Genomic DNA, 19,434 nt, shown 5'->3' with positions numbered 1-19,434 from the left:
GACTACTACCACATTTCAGTGGAATCGAATGCAACTACTGAATTTTGACTGAAAGTGATGAAGAATTGTACATTTTATGATAGAACACTTGAGAAGTAATTTTAACTACCAGCGCCCAATCTTGCCTGATTTATCACATTCATTTGATCAGTGGGGTGATCAGAATATTGATCAGAATCATCGATTACGTTAAGCATATTTTATTTCACAGATTTCACCACACAACAAGCGTTCCCTCAGAAACGGGGCGGTACCACGAGGAGGCTGGGCAGAGGAAACGCCAATTGCAAGTCTCTATTCCGAGTGGGTGGGTCTTTATGCAGAAGATGACAGTCATGTTTTGTTTGAAAGCTTGGAATCAACAGCATCGAAAAACACCTCGTCTGATTCCCTCACCCTGGCTCCTATCTGTACATTTCCCGGCCGCTGTAATACCCGAAATCCCTCGCTGAAATGGACGAAACGAGCCCCCTCGTCTCTCCTCTCCAGGACTCCATAGATTACAACTACTGCCAGAGCGAAGCCACCGGTCCAAGAACTCCGGGTTCTGTGGTGCGAGTGTCGGCTGGGAGCCCTGGACGCAGCCGGGAGAGACAGCCGCTTTTGGTCAGGGACAGAGGGAACTCTCCGCGGGATCCACACAGGAATGAGTTTCCAGACGACCCAGAGTTTCGGGAGATCGTGAGGAAAGCAGAACAAGCCATAGAAGAAGAGATCTTTCCAGAGATCATCTGCCAAGGATCTAGTGGTAGCTACTTCGTGAAAGACTCTCAAGGGGTGAGACGGACTAGCTTCGTCCCGCAACTAGCTTTTTAAATGACCACTTATCTATACCACTTTGACTTTTTAATGTTACATGTAATCTGTTACATTAAAACAGACAAGCTACTTCTAGCTACGACTGCTAGTCTTTCAAGAGAGAAATGTACACAGACAGACTGACTGACAGATGGATGGATGTACAGACGGACTGACAGACAGACAGGCTGGGAGACTGACGGGGAGAGGATGCAATCTGTCATTTTTTTTAAACGCCCTTTGTTTTCAAGTAAGCCATATAACTCAGTCTTATGCAGCAGCACCATCACATGCTTTTGCTTACACTGTCTGTCTGCTCCATCAACCTGCTGTTGCTGATTCTAGCTCCGACAGTGTAGTGATGTCATCATGTTCTGTATTGACTTCCACCAGCTGCAGCATCTCTCTGCAGTGTTGCTTTTTGGGTGATGTGACAGTTGAGGTGARCAATTTACACATGATGGTTTCTAGCCATAGTAGACCTTGCTGTATAGTAGATACGGGATGTAGTTCAACCATGCCAGGCTGGGCTCTGTGACCTGGCATCATCACAGAGCCCAGCGTCACTGGCACATTGGCAATCAGGGTGGGAAAAACCTCTGTGGGCTGCCAGCCCCACGGTGGTGTGACGCATGAAATAGAAAGAAGTTGCCCCCAGACCTTGATCTAAGGATAAGGACACTGTAAGATCCTAGACATGCCTTGGGGCAACTTCTATTAAAACCAGTGTGGTGCACAGTGCACACAGGCCCAATCTTTCAAAGGTTAGCTGACACTATCAGTTCTCAGGCCTAAGCAAATGTGCTGACGTCCCTGTATAGAAAAGGTTGAGACACTGTCATACAGGAGGCCTATTATATAAGGCAGGCTGGGAGAGAGTATTATGCTTTGTTCAGACGTTAATGTGATCTGCCGTAGACCAGTCGAGGAGCGTTTATTTTTTAACCCATAGAAAATCAATTTACTCTGTGTGTACTGTGTAGGCTGCTGTCTGTGTGAATATGTTGTAGCTTAGGAGAAGTCATGTGCTAGCAATCTGAATGGATAAAGGTAGAGCTCTCCATTTTCTCTCCAGAGGTAGGCCGAGTAATCAGCATCCCCACACTCTCTGAAGAAGATGGATACTGCATTTCCGTTCCCTAGCCTGCCTCTCTCCTTTCAATTCAACACACTCAATAAACACATTTCTGTTACTCTCCTATGGACCAGTGGCTATTAAAGGCAACAGATATAAACTTACAGGGTTGCATAGGCTGCGTTCCAGGGCATCTTTACTGTTGTCGTACCGTGTATATGTGGCCGAGGTGAGTTGGACTCACAATTTCATGAGGAGGTAATCCTCCCTGCTAGCGACTTTACAGATCTTTGTCAGCCTCGGCCCAAGAGGGAATTTTCTCTTGGTCTAATGATTAAGGCGTTGGTTTTGACCAATAGACCAGGGTTCAGATCCCTGGCCGACATCCAGGTCACAGAGCCCAGCCTGGCATGGTTGAACTACATCCCGTATCTACTATACAGCAAGGTCTACTATGGCTAGAAACCATCATGTGTAAATTGYTCACCTCAACTGTCACATCACCCAAAAAGCAACACTGCAGAGAGATGCTGCAGCTGGTGGAAGTCAATACAGAACATGATGACATCACTACACTGTCAGAGCTAGAATCGGCAACAGCAGGTTGACGGAGCAGACAGACAGTGTAAGCAAAATCATGTGCTGGTGCTGCTGCATAAGACTGAGTTATATGGCTTACTTGAAAACAAAGGGTGTTTAAAAAAGCGGGAGACCAGGGTTCAGATCCCACTCATGGCACATGCACTGCATGACCAAAACTATGTGGACACCTGCTCGTCAAACATCTAATTCCAAAATCATGGGCAGTAATTATTATAAATTTAACCTTTATTTAACTAGGCAAGTCAGTTAAGAACACATTCTTATTTACAATGACGGCCTAGGAACAGTGGGTTAACTGCCTTGTTCAGGGGTAGAACAACAGATTTTTACCTTGTCAGCTCTGGGATTCGATCTAACAACCTAACGCTTACTGGCTCAACGCTCTAACCACTAGGCTACCTGCCGCTATGGAGTTGGTCCCCACTTTGCTGCTATAATAGCCTCAACTCTTCCGGGAATGCGTTTCACTAGATGTTGGAACATTGCTGCAGGGACTTGCTCCCATTCAGGTCAGGGCTCTGTGCAGGCCAGTCAAGTTATTCCACACCGATCTCGACAAACCATCTCTTTATGGACCTCACTTTGTGCACGGAGGCATTGTCATGCTGGGAACAGGAAAGGGCCTTCCCCAAAATGTTGCCACAAAGTTGGAAGCGTAGAATAGTCTAAAATGGCATTGTATGCTGTAGCGTTAAGATCTCCCTTCACTGGAACTAAGGGGCCTAGCCCAAACCATTATTCCTCCTCCAAACTATACAGTCGGCACTATGCATTTGGACAGGTAGCGTTCTCCTGGCCTCCGCCAAACCCAGATTTGTTTGTCGGACTTCCAGATGGTGAAGCAGGATTCATCACTTCATCACGTGATTCAGCCAACACATTTCCACTGCTCCAGAGTCCAATGGCGGCGAGCTTTACACCACTCCAGCCGACGCTTGGCATTGCGCTTGGTGAACTTAGGCTTGTGTGCGGCTGCTCGGCCATGGAAACCCATTTGATGAAGCTCCAGACTAATAATTATTGTGCCGATGTTGCTTCCAGAGCCAGTTTGGAACTCGGTAGTGAGTGTTGCAACCGAGGACAAACAATTTCTCTGTGCTACGCACTCAGCGGTCCTGTTCTGCTAGCTAAGCCACATCAATGTGGTTCCAGAGATGTTAAACACTTCTCCAGGTGTTGTGAGATATGATCTTCTGGCACAGTCAGCGAGACTGCAATAAAGACGACCTGGAACGTGCCCACTACAAAGCTAGCCTCAGTCTCTGTGCTTAGCCTCCTGTGTGGCTCCCTCCACAGTCGATCATGTGAGGAAACTCAAGTTAATCCGATTGACTTTAATGGCTTGCAAAACGATTCCAATTCCAGCTTGCTAGCCCCATCCTGCAGGTTCTGCTGCACCATGAATCACCCTCTTTGATTGGCAAATGTTGTGTTATGTCACTTCCTCTGACATTACCACTCTCTCTCTCTTACTATGGGTAAAGAATATTAGTAGAGTGTAACAAGTACCAATAATAATCCCCTGTCTGTAGAACGTAATCGGTGTGTTCAAGCCTAAGAACGAGGAGCCGTATGGTCAGCTGAACCCAAAGTGGACCAAGTGGCTCCAGAAGCTGTGTTGTCCCTGTTGCTTCGGACGGGACTGTCTGGTCCTGAACCAGGGCCATCTGTCTGAGGCCGGGGCCAGTCTGGTAGACCAGAAACTACAGCTCAATATCGTGCCAAAGACCAAGGTAGGGGGGGGGGTTACAGGCAGACATGCATGCATTCACGCACACACGCAGTCAGTCACACACACACACACACACACACACACATAGGGTATGGACAATAAATTCTTTATCTCTCCCTCTCCCGTTCATCACTATCTCGCTCTCTCTCTCGCCTCTCTCTTCTCTAGGTGGTGTACCTGGCCAGTGATACGTTCAACTACAATGCTATAGACAGAGTCAAGTCTCGGGGAAAGAGGCTAGCTCTGGAGAAAGTTCCCAAAGTTGGACAGCGCTTCAACAGAATAGGCCTCCCTCCTAAGGTAGGTTCAACTGCCGCCTGGGGTTCAGAACCTACAACTGGGCAGTGTTCATTCGGCATGAAATGGGAGAAAGCAATCTAAAACAGCTTGAAACAGTGAGGCATTATCTGAACTTGTCCAATAAGAAACACACATTTTGTACAACGTTTAGAAATGTTTTGCAACAGTGAACACAATGCTGTCATGGTGCTTCTGTCTCTGCTTTAGCCAACACTTAATGCGTCATACATGCCACATGTAGCGTTGTTGACTAATTCAACCAATCAAGGGCTTGAGGAGCAGTTGATGAGTTGAATCAGGTATGTTAGTGCTGGGTTAGAACCAAAGCCTGCAATCCCCAGGACTACAGTTGAAGAACAATGCCCTAAAGTAAATAATATGGTAACCCTTAAAGGGGCAACTTACAATTGAAACAATAACAAAGAGGGGACCCCGCCTCAGTTTTGGTAAAAAGCAGAGGGATCAGGCCTGACTAAATGTAACCATTCTAAAATGCATAATCAGAGCTATTGATGTAAAGACTGACCATCTAAGATATCAATATTATAGTTGTAAGCATGTTGAGGCTAACATTTACATTTACAATGTTGACAAACATTGGGGTAAAACAAGCTTATATTTGGGGTTCTGATGGGGTACAACAGTTGAACTAAGCTCATGAGGCATTTATACAGTACAGTGGCTTGTGATAGTATTCATCCTCCTTGGCATTTTTTCCTATTTTGTTGCCTTACAACCTGGAATTTATTTATTTTTGGGGGGTTTGTATCATTTGATTTACACAACATGCCTACCACTTTGAAGATGCAAAATATTTTTTGTGAAACAAACAAGAAATAAGACAACAAAACTGAACTTTAACCTGCATAACTATTCACCCCCCAAAGTCAATACTTTGTAGAGCCACCTTTTGCAGCTATTACAACTGCAAGTCTCTTGAGGTATGTCTCTATAAGCTTGGCACATCTAGCCACTGTGATATTTGCCCATTATCCAAGGAAAAACTGCTGCAGCTCCTTCAAGTTGGATGGGTTCTGCTGGTGTACTGCAATCTTTAAGTCATACCACAGATTCTCAATGGATTGAGGTCTGGGCTTTGACTAGGCCCTTCCAAGACATTTAAACGTTTCCCCTTAAACCACTCGAGTGTTGCTTTAGCAGTATGCTTAGGGTCATTGTCCTGCTGGAAGGTGAACCTCCGTCCCAGTCTCAAATCTCTAGAAGACTGAAATAGGTTTCCCTCAAGAATTTCCCTTTATTTAGCGCCATCCATCATTCCTTCAATTCTGACCAGGTTCCCAGTCCTTACTGATGGAAAAGCATCCCCACAGCATGATGCTGCCACCACCATGCTTCACTGTGGGGATGGTTTTCTCAGGGTGATGAGAGGTGTTGGGTTTGCACCAGACATAGTGTTTTCCTTGATGGCCAAAAAGCTAAATTTTAGTCTCATCTGACCAGAGTACCTTCTTCCATATGTTTGGGGAGTCTCCCACATGCCTTTTGGCGAACACCAAACATGTTTGCTTATTTTTTTATTGAAGCAATGGCTTTTTTCTAGCCAGCTCTGTGGAGTGTATGGCTTAAAGTGATCCTATGGACAGATAATCCAATCTCCGCTGTGGAGCTTTGCAGCTCCTTCAGGGTTATCCTTGGTCTCTTTGTTGCCTCTCTGATTAATGCCCTCCTTGCCTGGTCCATGAGTTTTGGTGGGAGGCCCTCTCTTGGCAGATTTGTTGTAGTGCCATATTCTTTCTGTCTTTTAATAATGGATTTAATGGTGCTCTGTGGGATGTTCAAGGTTTCAGATATATATTTTTAACCCAACGTTGATCTGTACTTCTCCACAACTTTGTCCCTGACCTGTTTGGAGAGCTCCTTGGTCTTCATGGTGCCGCTTGCTTAGTGGTGTTGCAGACTCTGGGGCCTTTCAGAACAGTTGTATATATACTGAGATCATGTGACAGATCATGTGACACTTAGATTGCACACAGGTGGACTTTATTTAACTAATTGTGTGACTTCTGAAGGTAATTGGTTGCACCAGATCGTATTTAGGGGCTTCAAATACATATGCAAGCACCACTTTTCAGTTTTACATTTATAAGTAATATAAGTAATTTTTTTCATGTCACTTCACCAATTTGGACTATTTTGTGTATGTACATTACATGAAATCCAAATAAAAATCTATTTAAATTACAGGTTGTAATGCAACAAAATAGGAAAAACGCCAATGGGGATGAATACTTTTGCAAGGCACTGTAAGTTATATTCTTCAAGAATCAATGATTATCATTCCTTTATAAGTCCAAAAATGGATGTAGCTACTGCAGATTGCCCCTTTTTTAAAGCCTGCAGGTATAAAAATGTAGAACTTCCTATCAGCATGTATGAGCCTTTGTCTTATAATAATCAATTTTCCTCCATGGCTCAGGTGGGATCATTCCAGTTGTTTGTGGAGGGCTACAAAGACGCAGACTATTGGCTAAAGCGGTTTGAGGCAGAGCCTCTTCCAGAGAACACCAATCGGCAGCTGCAGCTTCAGTTCGAGAGACTGGTGGTCCTCGACTATATAATCAGGAACACAGGTGTGTGCAAGAAACAGAGAAACTAGTGTTTCTGTATTTCATCGTCAGGAACACCGGTATGTGTGTGTGGAAGGGAGGATGAATAACTGAATTAGATGCATTGTAGCTTGATGCTGTGTTGATGCTTGCAGATCGGGGGAATGACAACTGGCTGTTAAAATACGACTGTCCAATGGACACAGAAAAGAACCGGGTGAGTAGACTTACAAAATACAATTTTAAACGTTTGATTTAGACTTGTAGCGTTAGTTTTATAGGAGTTATTAAAGAAAGTGTGAAACTGGAATGTCACATTCTTATTGTCGCTCTCTCCCCCTGTGTGTGTGTGTGTGTGTGTGTGTGTGTAGGAGACAGACTGGGTGATGGTAAAAGAGCCTATTATCAGACTGGCAGCCATAGACAATGGTCTTGCCTTCCCAATCAAACACCCTGACTCCTGGAGAGCCTGTGAGTGTCTCTCACACACACATATGTGTGTGTTGAAGTCGGAAGTTTACATACACTTAGGTTGGAGTCATTAAAACTAGTTTTTCAACAACTCCACACATTTCTTGTTAACTAACTACAGTTTTGGCAAGTCGGTCAGGACATCTACTTTGTGCATGACACAGGTAATTTTTCCAACAATTGTTTCAGACAGATTATTTCACTTATAATTCACTATCACAATTCCAGTGGGTCAGACGTTTACATACACTAATTTGACTGTGCCTTTAAACAGCTTGGAAAATTCCAGAAAATGATGTCATGGCTTTAGAAGCTTCTGATAGGCTAATTGACAACATTTGAGTCAATTGTTGGTGTACCTGTGGATGTATTTCAAGGCCTACCTTCAAACTCAGTGCCTCTGTGCTTGACATCATGGGAAAATCAAAAGAAATCAGCCAAGACCTCAGAAAAACAATTGTAGACCTCCACAAGTCTGGTTCATCCTTGGGAGCAATTTCCAAACACCTGAAGGTACCACGTTCATCTGTACAAACAATAGTACGCAAATATAAACACCATGGGACCACGTAGCCGTCATACCGCTCAGGAAGGAGATGCCTTCTGTCTCCTAGAGATGAACGCGCTTTGGTGTGAAAAGTGCAAATCAATCCCAGAACAACAGCAAAGGACCTTGTGAAGATGCTGGAGGAAACAGGTACCAAAGTATTTATATCCACAGTAAAATGAGTCCTATATCGACATAGGCTGCTCAGCAAGGAAGCCACTGCTCCAAAACCACCATTAAAAACTCCAGGCTACAGTTTGCAATTGCACATGGGGACAAAGATCATACTTTTTGGAGAAATGTTCTCTGGTCTGATGAAACAAAAATAGAACTGTTTGGCCATAATGGCCATCGTTATGTTTGGAGGAAAAAGGGGAGGCTTGCAAGCCGAAGAACACCATCCCAACCGTGAAGCACGGGGGTGGCAGCATCATGTTGGGGGTGCTTTGCTGCAGGAGAGACTGGTGCACTTCACAAAATAGATGGCATCATGAGGCAGGAAAATTATGTGGAAATATTGAAGCAACATCTCAAGACATCAGTCAGGAAGTTAAAGCTTGGTCGCAAATGGGTCTTCCAGATGGACAATGACCCCAAACATACTTCCAAAGTTGTGGCAAAATGGCTTAAGGACAACAAAGTCAAGGTATTGGAGTGGCCATCACAAAGCCCTGACATCAATCCCATAGAAAATGTGTGAGCAGAACTGAAAAAACATATGCGAGCAAGGAGGCCTACAAACCTGACTCAGTTACACCAGCTCTGTCAGGAGGAATGGGCCAAAATTCACCCAATTTATTGTGGGAAGCTTGTGGAAGGCTACACGAAATGCTTGACCCAAGTTAAACAATTTAAAGGCGACACTCAATAAGTATTTAGTATCGTGTAAACCTCTGACCCACTGGGAATGTGATGAAAGAAATGAAAGCTGAAATAAATAATTCTCTCTACTATTATTCTGACCTTTCACATTCTTAAAATAAAGTGATGATCCTAACTGACCTAAGACAGGGAATTTGTACTAGGAATAAATGTCAGGAATTGTAATTTTTTTTTTTTTTTAATGCATTTGGCTAAGGTGTATATAAACTTCCGACTTCAACTGTATGAGAGGAACCCACACTACTTCATTCCTCTTCTCTGTAGATCCATTCTACTGGGCGTGGTTATCTCAGGCTAAGGTTCCTTTCTCTGAGGAGATTAGGGACCTGGTTCTGCCAAAACTGATCGACCCCACCTTCATCAAAGACCTGGAGGAAGACCTCTACCAACTCTTTAAGGTCGGCAGGGGGTTTAATTTGCCTGGCCCCAGATCTGTTTGTATTTCTGCCAACTCTTATGGACAGCACAAACGTACCTGGGACCAAGGTTTTCATGGCCTTGATGTCACTTGACGTCACAACAAAGTTCTACTCTACTCCATTCTGTCCTCCTCACAACACTTCTTGCATCATGCCAGCGTTATTAAAGTGACGTCTTGTCCTGTGTTCTCTACAGAAGGATCCAGGCTTTGACAGAGCACAGTTCCACAAACAGATAGCTGTGATGAGAGGACAGGTGAGTTGGTGGGGGAATACCTAGACATCTGAACAGTGTCAGTATTTGTCATTGGCCTCCTACTCAAATCAAATCGTGTTGGTCACATACACATATTTAGCAGATGTTATTGTGGGTGTAGCGATATGCTTGTGTTCCTAGCTCCAACAGTGCAGTAGTATCTAACAATTCACAACAATACACACAAATCTAAAAGTAAAAAAATGGAATTAGGAAATATATAAATATTAGGACGAGCAATGTCGGAGTGGCATCGACTAAAATACAGTAGAATAGAATACAGTATATACATATGAAATGAAGAAAACATTGTGTAAACATTATTAAAGTGACTAGTGTTCCATGTATATGGGGCAGCAGCCTCTAGGGTGCAGGGTTGAGTAACCGGTGGTAGTCGGCTAGTGATAGCTATTTAACAGTCTGATGGCCTTGAGATCACTATGGTGTTGAAGGCAGAGCTATAGTCAATGAACAGCATTCTTACATAGGTATTCCTCTTGTCCAGATGGGATTGTGTAGTGTGATGGTGATTGCATCGTCTGTGGATCTATTGGGGCGGTATGCAAATTACAGTGGGTCTAGGGTTTCAGGTAGATGTGATATGATCCTTAAATAGCCTCTCAAAGCACTTCATGATGACAGAAGTGAGTGCTACAGGGCAATAGTCATTTAGTTCAGTTACCTTTGCTTTCTTGGGTACAGGAACAATGGTGGACATCTTGAAGCAAGTGGGGACAACAGACTGGGACAGGGAGAGATTGAATATGTCCATAAACACTCCAGACAGCTGGTCTACACATGCTCTGAGGACGCGGCTAGGGATGCCGTCTGGGCCGGCAGCCTTGCAAGGGTTAACACGCTTAAGTCTTACTCATGTCGGCCATGGAGAACGAGAGCCCACAGTCCTGGGGTGAGCCGCGTCGGTGGCACTGTGTTATCCTCAGTGGGCAAAGAAAGTGTTTAGCTTGTCCCGGGAGCAAGACGCCGGTGTCCGCGACGTGGCTGGTTATCCTTTTGTAGTCCGTGATTGTCTGTAGACCCTGCCACACACGTCTCGTGTCTGAACCGTTGAGTTGCGACTCCACTTTCTCTGTACTGACGTTTTGCCTGTTACACTAAGTGTGTGATGCTGAAGCTGTGTTTCTGTCACCAGATCTTGATTATGTAAATGTTTCTGTGTGTGTTTGCCTCCATCTGTTTGTGTAAACCTGTGCTGAAGCTCCGTATGTCTACCACCAGATCTTGAACCTGAGCCAGGCCCTGAAGGAGCATAAGACCCCCCTACAACTGGTCCAGATGCCCCCAGTCATAGTGGAGACAGCCAGAGCACCACAGAGGGCCAACAGTGAGTCCTACACACAGAGCTTCCAGAGCAGGAAACCCTTCTTTACCTGGTGGTAGAGGAGGATGCCAAGTAGAAGAGGAGGTAAGAGGGGGAGAGACTCGAGATGGAGGAAGACTGTATAGCACTGGAGCAGAAAGAGAGGATAGTGAGAAGCGAGACAGATGAAGAGGGAAGAGTAGGGAGGAAGAATGGACCAGATTGAGAGACTGCAGAGGAGGAAGAAGAGCACCGTTCAAAAACCTCTGCCTTCAGTTTCATCAGCCAATAAAGCTCTTCCCTGCTCATAGCCAATAGGAAGCCAGATATGTTTATACCTTCCCTGGACCCCATCAGACACAGTTGTGCTGTGACTACAGACATAAGAGAGAGAGAGTAGTGTCAACATTCTGTGTCTTACAAATGATATTTTTTAATAAATATAAAGGGGTAAAGAATGGTATGTTAAGACAGTTGGGTATCCCTGCACTGGTAGTTGGCTGAAAGAGATGATTATAAAGACCCAAAACTGTGAAAGACTCCCACTGTGGCAGAGGTTAGGTTCCCATTGCCAACTGATGGTTGTATTTATTGTAGCGTTCTCCTTCAGTGACTAGTTAATACTTTTTTTTTTTTTTACTATCATTACAAAATGTGTAAATATGGTAGTCCAATCAAATTCAAGTGCACAGAATATCTTTTTACCTAAGGTTAAACATTTTAGCCCCAATTGGTCACTTTCCTTACCAAGTTACAGCCTTCTAGCATCTCTTATGGCCACTGAAGCATGACATTACCATGAACAGTATGGCCTGTAGCTAGCAAGTAGAGAAGAAGTCAAGTGTCCTGATATTTGTAGCTATAATCTTTATGGTCTGTTAGGGTTGCAACATTCCAGTAACTTTCTCAAAGTTCCTAGGTTTTTCAGAAATCGTGGTTGGAAAATTACGGATTTCCTGCTGTTACGCTTCTGATTCCAGGAGTCTTCCAACCAGAAAATCTAGGAATGTTGTGAAAGTTACTGTAATTTTGCAATCCTATGGTGATATGTATGCATGTATGCTGCGGTCAGACATTCAGCATTTTGGGTCTTATTTGAATGAGTGTCTTCCTTTGACCCAGAAGAGCCTGACCACAGGAGGTTGGTGGCACCTTAATTGGGGAGGGCGGGCTGGTGGTAATGGCCGGAGCGGAATCAGTAGAATGGTATCAAATACTTCTGAAACATAGTTCCCAGGCGCCATTCCATTTACTCCATTCCAGCCATTATTATGAGCTGTCCTCCCCTCGGCAGCCTCCACTGAGCCTGACTGAAGTAGCCTGGTTAAACCAGAATGAACATAGCGCTCACCATTGTTTCACTTCATGAGTGCAGTGTTAAATATGGGTTAACCAGGCTATGACAGAAGGGCCACTTTACAGGTGGTACTAACTACTCATACTGAGATTGAAGTTTGTACTGCAGATTGAACTGGGCCATTTTCATTATGGCACACCGTGGGAAAATGTTTTGCAACAGAAAACAAAAATAAGCATGTGTTATTGGACAAGGCCAGATGGTACCTTCTGATTTCACTCCTTTTTGGACACTTTTCTTTCATTTTGTGCCTACTGAACATTAACCAGGTAACCGTGATTGTTGTGTTACGGGCATCTGCATGTGAGCAGCCCTGTGGCGCCACCTATGGGACGACTGCAATGTACTGTCTCAGAAACGCACATTGCTTGTTTCCTCACATCTTGTTTATGTAAATGTACATTTCCTGCTGTAGTAACCAAACTGATGTATTGTATTGACAATGCACAGGAGGTTGGTGGCAACTTAATTGGAGGGGCTCGTGGTAATGGATGGAGCGGAATGGGTGGAATGGTATCAAATACATGGTTTCCATGTGTTTGATGCCATTTCATTTACTCCGTTCCAGCCATTATGAGCTGTCCTCCCCTCCGCAGCCTCCACTGATACGATTTGTACTGTATGTAATGTATTAAAGAATGAAATGCATAAAGAATTGTACTATTCCATTATCAAGGTTTCTTGTACTTTTCTTGTCTCATACGTTGCATCCTGATTTTCTACCCTTCTCCCAAAGTGTGCACTTGCACACTTTTCTAACACGATTTAGCAATCGTGGAAACTCAATCCAGCCCATGCTTACACCAATCACATGTTTTTAAATCCATGACCGGGAGTGTCCAATTGCTGAATTCTAGAGCGGGAGGAGAATTGGGAGGCAGACTTGGTTTATTTATTTGAAAGGAATATTGATAAAATCAGGTCATTATTATGCATTGACTTCATCTTAGCCTACTATTTCCAGGTAAACACCAGATAAAAAGGCAGGCAGATAAATAAAGCGTTACCTTTTCGGTCTGCTGGTGTATGTCATTACACAGTTCAGTCGTGGACACTTGTGGCGGGCGAGCCACAGAAGAGTTCTGTTATTCTCTGTCTCATTTTAACACGATCTGAAAGTTTTATAGAGAACCAAGGAGTTGTTTGATTTTTTTTTTTATATAATTTTTTTTACTTTTTTTTTTTTACTGAAGATTGTGTTTGTTTCATATGATTGTGTTTAGCTTTTTGTGTTGTTTTTCATGTATAGTGTAATTAATGTGTATATGGTTGTGTAATTCGTGTGTGTGTGTATATAGACGGGTATAGTGTAATTGTTGATGTGTTCATGCAGGGCTCATCTGTGAAAGAGACCATGGTTAAAAATGTAAAAATCAGTATGACTGTGCAGCTGAGCTAGCTGGCTTCTGATGCCGTTGGTTTCTGAGTAGAAACTGGTCTAAAATGTCAAGCGACACAAGCTCTACTGAGAGCCTGTGTGTGTACAAAAGGGGGAAACAGCAGCTCTACTGAGAGCCTGTGTGTGTACAAAAGGGGGAAACAGCAGCTCTACTGAGAGCCTGTGTGTGTACAAAAGAGGGAAAGAGCAGCTCTACCTAGAAAGTCTAAATGTTGACTTTCTTCTAAATCTCTCCTTTCCAGTTGAAATCAACTCATTTTCCTTTACTTTCTTTCTGTTGATGCACCTTGACATTTATGGTTTAAGGTTTGGTACGTGATGCTCATATGCAGTGCGGAAGAGTCACATGAGACAACGAGTGTTTGGAACAACAGAGGCCATCAAATCTCCAGTTCCCTATCTTGTAGATCCAGTTTAAAATCAAATTGTATTAGTCACATGCGCCGAATACAACAGGTGTAGACCTTACAGTGAAATGCTTACCTACGAGCTCCTAACCAACAATGCAGTTAAAAAAACAACATAAGAATAAGAGATAAAAGTAACAAGTAATTAAAGAGTAGCAGTAAAATAACAATAGCAAGACTATATACAGGGGGGTACCGATACAGAGTCAATGTGCGGGGGCACCGGTTAGTTGAGGTAGTGTGTACATGTAGGTAGAGTTATTGAAGTGACTATGCATAGATGACGACAGAGAGTAGCAGTGGTGTAAAGAGGGGTGGGGGTGGGGCACTGCAAATAGTCTGGGTAGCCATTTGATTAGATGTTCAGGAGTCTTATGGCTTGGGGGTAGAAGCTGTTTAGAAGCCTCTTGGACCTAGACATGGCGCTCCGTTGCCGCTAAGAGAACAGTCTATGACGAGGGTGGCTGGAATCTTTGACAATTTTTAGGGCCTTCCTCTGACACCGCTTGGTATAGAGGACCTGGATGGCAAGAAGCTTGGCCCCAGGGATGTTCTGGGCCATTCGCACTACCCTCTGTAGTGCCTTGCAGTCGGAGGCTGAGCAGTTGCCATAACAGGCAGTGATGCAACCAGTCAGGATGCTCTCGATGGTGCAGCTGTAGAACCTTTTGAGGATCTGAGGACCCATTCCAAAACTTTTCGTGTACATATATGTGTACATTATATATACATACATACACATACAGTTGAATTCGGAAGTTTACATACACCTTAGCCAAATGCATTTAAACTCAGTTTTTCACAATTTCTGACATTTAATCCCAGTAAAAAGTCCCTGTTTTAGGTCAGTTAGGATCATCACTTTATTTTAAGAATGTGAAATGTCAGAATAATAGTAGAGAATGATTTATTTCAGCAATTATTTATTTCATCACATTCCCAGTGGGTCAGAAGTTTACGTACACCCAATTAGTATTTGGTAGCATTGCCTTTAAACTTGGGTCAAACGTTTCGGGAAGCCTTCCACAAGCTTCCCACAATAAGTTGGGTGAATTTTGGCCCATTCTTCCTGACAGAGCTGGTGTAACTGAGTCAGGTTTGTAGGCCTCCTTGCTCGCACACGCTTTTTCAGTTCTGCCCACAAATTGTCTATAGGATTGAGATCAGGGCCTTGTGATGGCCACTCCAATACCTTGACTTGGCTGTCCTTAAGCCATTTTGCCACAACTTTGGAAGTATGCTTGGGGTCATTGTCCATTTGGAAGATCCATTTGCAACCAAGCTTTAACTTCCTGACTGATGTCTTGAGATGTTGCTTCAATATATACACATAATTATCCTGCCTCATGAAGCCATCTATTTTGTGAGTTGCATCAGGCCCTCCTGCAGCAAAGCACCCTCACAACATGATGCTGCCACCCCCGTGTTTCACGGTTGGGATGGTGTTCTTCGGCTTGCAAGCTTCCCCATTTTTCCTCCAAACATAACGATGGTCATTATGGCCAAACAGTTCTATTTTTGTTTCATCAGACCAGAGGACATTGCTCCAAAAGTACGATCTTTGTCCCCATGTGCAGTTGCAAACCGTAGTCTGTTTTTTTTATGGCAGTTTTGGAGCAGTGGTTTCTTCCTTGCTGAACAGCCTTTTAGATTATGTCGATATAGGACTCGTTTTACTGTGGATATAGATACTTTTGTACCTGTTTCCTCCAGCATCTTCACAAGGTCCTTTGCTGTTGTTCTGGGATTGATTTGCAATTCTCGCACCATAGTACGTTCATCTCTAGGAGACAGAACGCGTCTCCTTCCTGAGCGGTATGACAGCTGCATGGTCCCATGGTGTTTATACCTGCGTACTATTGTTTGTACAGATGAACGTGGTACCTTCAGGCATTTGGAAATTGCTCCCAACGATGAACCAGACTTGTGGAGGTCTACAATTGTTTTTCTGAGGTCTTGAGTGATTTCTTTTGATTTTCCCATGATGTCAAGCAAAGAGGCACTGAGTTTGAAGGTAGGCCTTGAAATACATCCACAGTACACCAACAATTGACTCAAATGGTGTCAATTAGCCTATCAGAAGCTTCTAAAGCCATGACATTCTTTTCTGGAATTTTCCAAGCTGTTTAAAGGCACAGTCAAATTAGTGTATGTAAACGTCTGACCCACTGGAATTGTGATACAGTGAAATAATCTGTCTGTAAACAATTGTTGGAAAAATGACTTGCACAAAGTAGATGTCCTAACCGACTTGCCGAAACTATTGTTTGTTCACAAGAAATTTGTGGAGTTGTTGAAAAATGAGTTTTAATGACCCCAACCTAACTGTATGTAAACATCCAACTTCAACTTTGTATATATATACACTGCTCAAAAAAATAAAGGGAACACTAAAATAACACATCCTAGATCTGAATGAATGAAATATTCTTATTAAATACTTTTTTCTTTACATAGTTGAATGTGCTGACAACAAAATCACACAAAAATTATCAATGGAAATCAAATTTATCAACCCATGGAGGTCTGGATTTGGAGTCACACTCAAAATTAAAGTGGAAAACCACACTACAGGCTGATCCAACTTTGATGTAATGTCCTTAAAACAAGTCAAAATGAGGCTCAGTAGTGTGTGTGGCCTCCACGTGCCTGTATGACTTCCCTACAACGCCTGGGCATGCTCCTGATGAGGTGGCAGATGGTCTCCTGAGGGATCTCCTCCCAGACCTGGACTAAAGCATCCGCCAACTCCTGGACAGTCTGTCGTGCACACTTGACGTTGGTGATGGAGAGAGACATGATGTCCCAGATGTGCTCAATTGGATTCAGGTCTGGGAACGGGCGGGCCAGTCCATAGCATCAATGCCTTCCTCTTGCAGACTGCTGACACACTCCAGCCACATGAGGTCTAGCATTGTCTTGCATTAGGAGGACCCAGGGCCAACCGCACCAGCATATGGTCTCACAAGGGGTCTGAGGATCTCATCTCGGTACCTAATGGCAGTCAGGCTACCTCTGGCGAGCCCATGGAGGGCTGTGCTGTCCCCCAAAGAAATGACACCCCACACCATGACTGACCCTCCGCCAAACCGGTCATGCTGGAGGATGTTGCAGGCAGCAGAACGTTCTCCACGGCGTCTCCAGACTGTCACGTCTGTCACATGTGCTCAGTGTGAACCTGCTTTCATCTGTGAAGAGCACAAACCTTCTTGCCACAGCTCGCATTGATGTGCCATCCTGGATGAGCTGCACTACCTGAGCCACTTGTGTGGGTTGTAGACTCCGTCTCATGCTACCACTAGAGTGAAAGCACCGCCAGCATTCAAAAATGACCAAAACATCAGCCAGGAAGCATAGGAACTGAGAAGTGGTCTGTGGTCACCACCTGCAGAACCACTCCTTTATTGGGGGTGTCTTGCTAATTGCCTATAATTCCTACCTGTTGTCTATTCCATTTACACAACAGCATGTGAAATTTATTGTCAATCAGTGTTGCTTCCTAAGTGGACAGTTTGATTTCATAGAAGTGTGATTGACTTGGAGTTACATTGTGTTGTTTAAGTGTTCCCTTTATTTTTTTGAGCAGTGTATATATATATAACCTTTATTTAACTAGGCAAGTCAGTTAAGAACAAATTCTTATTTACAATGACGGCCTACCCCGGCCAAACCCGGACGATGCTGTGCCAATTGTGCACCGCCCTATGGGACTCCCAATCACGGCCGAATGTGATAGCGCCTCTTGCGGTGAGAAGCAGTGCCTTAGACCGCTGCGCCACTCGGGAGCCCAGCTGGGCCCTCCGCCGTGAACAACTCCTGCAGCTGACACAGAGTCACGGTCACCTGTTTACCCACGGTAAATAAATTGCATACATAATTAGCAGTTTTATTTAATTTGACTCTTTTCAACCAGGTAAGTCATTGAGAAGTAAGAACACATTCTCTTTTACAATAACTACAGCTGGCAGATTGAATGATTCCTAACCTTGATGCTTACCCTAACCTCACCTCCTTAGTTCTAACCTTACCTTAAAAACCTTCACCTGTCAATCCCTGTGCTGAACCTTTACCTTTGGATCTGCCGACTGAACATCCACATCTTAAATAATAACAACCTCACCCCGTCAGAGATGTTCCCTGAGCCCGCCTTCCTACTCCTCCACTCTGGCAGACACCACAGTGTGGAGGGCCCCACCACCGTGGAGGAGGGAGATGGAGATGCTGCCTCCGCATCCATCCTCCCCAGGGGAGAGACACCAAGAGTGGTGAGAAGATCCCGCCAGATGGGCCTACCTGTGGAGGATATGAAAGGTTAGCGTTAAGGGCTAGCACTCACTCGTTGCATTTGCATAGTTTTTCTTGTGAGTTTGTTTCTAGGGGCAACTTGATTTTACTCAGAGGAATCACTGTGCCAGTTACAGACTTAGGATGGTGTGACTGAAGCATGTCCTGGCCAAGGAGAAACTCTGGGCCTTTATTTGTTTACTGGCCAGGTTATGGTTTAGGAAAAACTCCAGGCCCTTTGTAAGGGAAACACGGTGGGGTGCAAGGCAAGCTGCTGCCAGTCTACCTGTCCTTGATTGTTTATTCCTGCTTTGAGGAGCAGAGAGAGGAACCCGGTCCATCCGGTCCCAATGACTATTACACTGCAGATGGTAAGAACCAGTCTACTGATGCAGTAACTCTGGTAAGAACCAGTCTACCGATACAGTAACTCTGGTAAGAACCAGTCTACCGATACAGTAACTCTGGTAAGAACCAGTCTACCGATACAGTAACTCTGGTAAGAACCAGTCATCTAATTAAGTCTGCTTGGTCACACATGAAGAACTGGCACAGTGGCAGGCAGTGTAATGGTATTAGCAGAGTTATGTAAGGTACAGTAGTTACCTGGCTGTGTCACTAGGTCAACTGTAGCCTACTGGAGGAAAGTAGGGCTCCGCTCCAATATCCATACTAGAATTCCGTTTAAAAAGCATGCCCAATACATTGCTCCAGTTTAAGTTGTATGTTAGTGTGGTTATTTGGAATGTAGCCATTCTCTCTCTCCACCATATGGAATTATAAAGCATTTGATCTAATTCAGTTAATTCAGATTGTATGATAGGCCTATCTACTGTGTTTCTGTTGAGGTTCTAGAATAGACGGCAACCTGAGAAAGTCACTTTAGAATGTTATGCACCGAAGGTGACACACATCAATAATGTAATTGAAATGCTGCACTAAGTAAAATATTGCATTAACCCTTGAACTGTCTCTTCTTGAAAAACTCTTCTTGAAAAACAATTCACCTTAAAATT

The 19,434-nt window shown here is 44.0% G+C and overlaps 1 protein-coding gene across 1 annotated transcript; it reads left to right on the top strand.

Moving 5' to 3' along the window:
* The first annotated feature begins 320 nt into the window (after positions 1 to 320).
* On the top strand, positions 321 to 12,999 carry LOC111968080 (phosphatidylinositol 4-kinase type 2-alpha-like). The gene is made up of 9 exons (XM_023993616.2): positions 321 to 777; positions 4,009 to 4,209; positions 4,377 to 4,508; positions 6,946 to 7,099; positions 7,231 to 7,292; positions 7,447 to 7,546; positions 9,240 to 9,373; positions 9,591 to 9,650; positions 10,890 to 12,999. Exons 1-9 carry the CDS (start codon positions 454 to 456, stop codon positions 11,049 to 11,051), a joined length of 1,329 nt encoding a protein of 442 aa, XP_023849384.1. The 5' UTR covers positions 321 to 453; the 3' UTR covers positions 11,052 to 12,999.
* Positions 13,000 to 19,434: the final 6,435 nt, after the last annotated feature.

This window comes from Salvelinus sp. IW2-2015, linkage group LG8, assembly GCF_002910315.2.
Source record: "Salvelinus sp. IW2-2015 linkage group LG8, ASM291031v2, whole genome shotgun sequence".
NCBI lineage: Eukaryota > Metazoa > Chordata > Actinopteri > Salmoniformes > Salmonidae > Salvelinus > Salvelinus sp. IW2-2015.
The sequence above is the reverse complement of the archived record's forward strand: the minus strand, read 5'-3'. Positions and strand labels throughout refer to the sequence as shown.

Bases quoted from the DNA above. Each gene is read 5' to 3' on its own strand.
- LOC111968080 (XM_023993616.2), top strand. From the start codon at position 454: ATGGACGAAACGAGCCCCCTCGTCTCTCCTCTCCAGGACTCCATAGAT. The intron at 778-4,008 runs GTGAGACGGACT...CCCTGTCTGTAG, and splicing joins TCGTGAAAGACTCTCAAGGG to AACGTAATCGGTGTGTTCAA. The intron at 4,509-6,945 runs GTAGGTTCAACT...TCCATGGCTCAG, and splicing joins GAATAGGCCTCCCTCCTAAG to GTGGGATCATTCCAGTTGTT.